This window comes from Sinocyclocheilus rhinocerous, unplaced genomic scaffold (assembly GCF_001515625.1).
Source record: "Sinocyclocheilus rhinocerous isolate Xijiao unplaced genomic scaffold, SAMN03320098_v1.1 scaffold3366, whole genome shotgun sequence".
Taxonomy (NCBI): Eukaryota; Metazoa; Chordata; class Actinopteri; order Cypriniformes; family Cyprinidae; genus Sinocyclocheilus; species Sinocyclocheilus rhinocerous.
The window spans coordinates 148,413-153,465 of record NW_015637533.1 but is presented as its reverse complement, the minus strand read 5'-3'; the positions used below and the strand labels follow the sequence as shown (position 1 = coordinate 153,465).

Here is a 5,053-nt window from a genome sequence, read left to right as displayed (position 1 = left end):
GACTATGACTTTCAAAACACAATGTTAGACAGTGTGCAACGATAAACACATCACAATTTTTTATTCCTTGTATAGAGCAAAAAAAACAATCAGTGAGGTTTAGATCCTCAAACATTTTTCTATTTAGGAAGTTGCACGCCAGAGTTTAAAGTTGAACTTAAGACGAAACGCTCTCCCACATTCACACGGAAATGAACAGAAGTGAATGGAAAGTCTAGTGTGGTAGACTCTGTGCAGATTTCTTCATCCACATGAATTTTGGGACATTGCATAAAAAAGCTGAATGGAAACACAAAGATGCGCATAAAATCTAAACATTTGCATTAAAAACCTTTTCTTAAAGCAAAACGCTCATTTGAGTCAGATAATTCAGTTATAGGCTACAGATGAAAATAACGTCCATTTGAAACACAAGAATTATGATCACAGATATTTCTATAATAAAACATATTTAAAAATATATATAAAATATAATTCTATAATAATGAAAATGTCCATTTGAAATGTATGAATTATGAAAACATGAAAAAAGTCCATTTAAAATACATGAATTATAAGACAGAAGAAAATAATATTTATATTAAATGAATTATGAAAATATGGAAAAAATTGTATGAAACATGAATTATGAAAAAATGTAAAGAAATACACGAATTACACGAATTATGAACACACAGATGAAAATATTTCTATAAAATGAAAATGTCCATTTGAATTATTAAATGTATTAAATGAATTATGAATTATGAAAATATGTAAATATCCATTTGAAATACACAAATTATAATACAGATGAAAATAATATTTTTATGAAAAAATTGTCCATTTGAAATGCATGAATTACATTCATACAGATGAAAAGAATATTACTATAAAATGAAAACGATGTCCAATTGCAATACAAGAATTATGATCAAATAGATGAAAGTAATATTTCTATAAAATTAAAATATACTATTACATACTTGTCATGGTCAAAAGTTTTATAAGTGACATAAATTTTGTGTTTTGCAAAGTTTGCTGCTTCAGTATTTGTAGATTATTTTTCCACATGTTTCTATGGTATACTGAAAAACAATGATAAGCATATTATAAGTTTTAAAGACTTTTATTGGCAAAAAAATACAATGAGTCAATATTTACAGTGTTGACCCTTGTTCTTCATAACCTCTGCAATTAGCTCTGGCATGCTGGATATTAGCTTCTGGGCCAAATCCTGACTGATGGCGATCCATTCTTGCCTTATTAGTTCTCGGAGTTGATCACAATTTGTGGGCTTCTGGTTGTCCACTCACCTTTTGAGGACTGACCACGTGTGTGTGTGTGTGTGTGTGTGTGTGTGTGTGTGTGTGTGCTTTACTGGTCTATTCAGACACATTACACACACAGCAGACAGAAACAAGCTGTTATTTCAAAGATTATCCACGTCAGCTCTCTCTGTTCGGTTTTAGCTCTTATATGTAACTGTAAACATTCATCACTCAAATCACAAAAACACTCAACTGTGTTGTTAATTTTAGGAAAGATACCTGTGTGATATTTAAACTGAACTGAGCTGGATGATGACATCACTTAATTCAATAATGAACTGCCTTTAACTGAAAATTGAGTGTTTACTATTGTCCTTCTGCATTATTGACACACTATTTTCCTAATTAATGCTGTAAAGTTGCTTTGACACAATCTGTATTGTTAAAAGCGCTATATAAATAAAGGTGACTTGACTTGACTTGACTTGATATTTAAGCATTTAAGCAAGAGTTCAGCTTCACATTCCGTTTACGTGACCTGTCAGTATGTGATTAGGAACATTCACTCTGTAATTAAGATGTAATTGATGCAAAATCCCCCTAAACTGTCTGTCTCTAATGTGTGAGCGGTGACAGAATGTCTCTCTCCCCGTCAGACAGACGTGATGCATGTGTGTGTCTGCTCTTTATATTCAGCTGCACAGACGCAGACGCTCACATCTGCTGAGAGATCAGACCGAGTCATGTCGTTCTTCCACGGATCTGAGCAAGCGGCGAGGCTTTTCCTGGCGATGTGTGTGTGGGGAGTCTTCCTTCAGCCGGCAGAGCAGGTGTGTGTGTGTGTGTGTGTGTGTGTGTGAGTGTGTGTGAAAGAGATCGGCTGGAGGGCAGAAGGGATCGTAGAGTTCATCGTGTGTGACCCTGGAGCACAAAAGCAGTGTTAAGTCGCTGAGGTATATTTGTAGCAATAGCCAACAATACATTGTATGGGTCAAAATTATAGATTTTTCTTTTATGCCAAAAATCATTAGGATATTAAGTAAAGATCATGTTCCATGAAAATATTTTGTAAATTTCCTACCATAAATATATCAAAACTTAATTTTTGATTTTGACATTGCTAAGAACTTCATTTGGACAACTTTAAAGATGATTTTCTCAATATTTAGATTTTTTTGCACCCTCAGATTCCAGATTTTCAAATAGTTGTATCTCAGCCAAATATTGTCCTCTCCTAACAAACCATACATCAATGGAAAGCTTATTTAATGGAAAGTTATTTAATCAAAAAAATTGACTGGTTTTGTGCTCCAGGGTCACATTTCTTCAAGAGTGTCTGCTATAGAAATACCCATACTTTTGTATGTGTGTATTTGTGTTCAGTTCCCGGTTGGAGAGGGTTTCAATCTGCTGTTGTATCCAGTATCAGTGATTGGACCACACGGATCTCACACGGTTCTGATACCAGTGACCGGGACTGAGCAGAACACACAGCGCAGCCAAACTCCACAGGCAAACAGTAGAAAGGTGAGCGTGTCCTACATACTAGAGCAATGAAAAGTGTTTGTGAGTGTAGCTGTCATTTTAACCCTTTCTCTGAACAGATCAGCGCTCAAAGTGTGTCCAAGCCTTTACATGCAAACAGTGGGTTTCTCCAGCCGGACCCCGCCCCCGGCACCGCCCCTGACTCCGCCCCTAGCCCCACCCACGTCCCATCTGAGTCTTTGCCTCTGCAGGGGCAGGTATAGAGCAGCTCTCAGTTCACACACACTTCCTCAGCCTGCTCCGTCCTGATGGCTTTCTTGATTTCTTTTTGTTTCAGATGTCAAATTTTGTCCCCTCAAACGTCCCTCTGCAGGTCAGTCAGTGACTGTACTCCACTGTTCCATTGTCTTCATTCATCAAACATTTTCTCGTTCTGTAACTCTAAAGTCAAACCTTACACAGTTAATTATTCCTTCAAATGTCTTTGTAGAGGTTAATTGTGGGTGTTTTTGTGTGCTTTTTAGGTCTATTCATTTGTCCAGCAGGCTGTAATTGTAAGTGTGTTTGCACAATTTCACATCAGATAAAAATCTGCTTATGAATTGAATTAAGACATTGATTCATTTTTATTTCAGTCAGACTCAGGCAGTTCAGAGGAAGGAGCCGCTGCTCAGGTAAAAACACACACACACACACACACACACTCACTCACACACAGACACACACACACACTCACTCACACACTCACACAAGATTCATTCACCTACACATCATTTAAGACTTTCTTCTGTGGAACATGAGGAGATGTTTAGCCAAACGTTCATGCTGCTCTATTTCCTCACATTGAAAGCGGACAGTGACCAGACCAAGAATTACAAAAATGTATTTAAGTATAATGACAATATTCAACTTGTGTACTCTTTTTTTTTTGTGTACTGTGTACTTTTTTTTCGTGACATAAAGCTATCATTGTGTTCTTATCATTTTTGAGAGCATCAGTCTTTACTGAAGCTTCACTGAATCTGTACAATAATATCATTTTCATGTTTGGGTGAGCTATTCCCTTCACGTCTTCCCTTAAAGACACAGTGGTGATAGTTTATGGATTGATCCATGACGAGATGTTTGTTGTTACGGCAACTCTCATTTTCTCAGGTGATTTATATGGTTCCAATCAGCGTGGATTCACCCAACATGAGTGTGATGGAGGGCACCGTGCCCAATCCCGACCCAGGACACCTGCAGGTCCCAGTCAGCACGCCTGCTGTGGCCACCGCAGCACGGCCGGACGCTCAGGGACAGCTGGGGAAAACTGTGGGGACAGAAAGAGCCACGCAGACACACGCTCTGGGAGAGAAAGGCCTCTTACCACAAGCACTCCACAGGAACCACACCAGCTGATCAGAAAATGAAAGGCCATTCACTGATGCTTGGAAACTGTTGTGTGCTGAATTGTAAAATAACTTGTTAAAATTACAGCTTCAATTTCAGCCATCAAGCAGCTCTATAGTCAATGTGGTGTCATTATTCAGTGAGCTCATTTATTAGTTTCAGCTGATCATAGCTGAATCTATACAATGAATATTAGTTTTCTTTTAAGCCCCAGATCATATCATATTACAGTTTTTCTCGATTGCTAACACACCATTTTCTCACAACTATAAACACAATCTCAAAACTACACAGCAACTTGTGCAAACTTCAAACTTCCAGGTCAAAATCAAATACTTTAGTCAAAAACATGTTCTCTTTTGTCAGACTCAAACTTTGGCCTCAGATGACACACAAACCTAACAAATACACAGACTACTTCACTGCCTAGACAACACTAGTGAGATCAATTCAAAACACTGTTACAAAAACCTCCTTTTGGGAAACAGGAATCCTTTTGCTAGTCAATGTCTGTTACAGTATATGACATAAATAGAGGGGTGCAGATACAGTCAAATTCAGCAATAAACTTTAAGAAACATTTACTGTCATTACACTACTGTAAAGAGATCTTACCGTAAATGAAAAGCACTACAAGAGAAAAGTTCAAACACCAAACAACTGAATATACACTAAACACACATTGGAATATACGCAAAAGAAAATCTGCTTAATAATTATGCACACCTGAATATAAGACTTTTTCACGTCCAGCCTTCATGAATAATTACATATCAATTATAGATGATTGAATACAAGATTAATAGTAGTTATTAAGATTGATGTCGTTTAGAATTGGTCAAATGTGCTTGGAAAAAAATATGATCAGAATATCAACTTACATAATAATTATGCATGCACTGTATTTTTCCTCTTCTGCTGTCGAG

The 5,053-nt window shown here is 36.9% G+C and overlaps 1 protein-coding gene across 1 annotated transcript; it reads left to right on the top strand.

Annotated features, from left to right (window-relative positions):
- The first annotated feature begins 1,993 nt into the window (after positions 1-1,993).
- Positions 1,994-4,136, top strand: LOC107748932 (uncharacterized). Its single transcript, XM_016563947.1, has 7 exons — positions 1,994-2,080; positions 2,634-2,777; positions 2,855-2,992; positions 3,073-3,108; positions 3,260-3,289; positions 3,371-3,409; positions 3,891-4,136. Exons 1-7 carry the CDS (start codon positions 1,994-1,996, stop codon positions 4,134-4,136), a joined length of 720 nt encoding a protein of 239 aa, XP_016419433.1.
- The last annotated feature ends 917 nt before the right edge of the window (positions 4,137-5,053 follow it).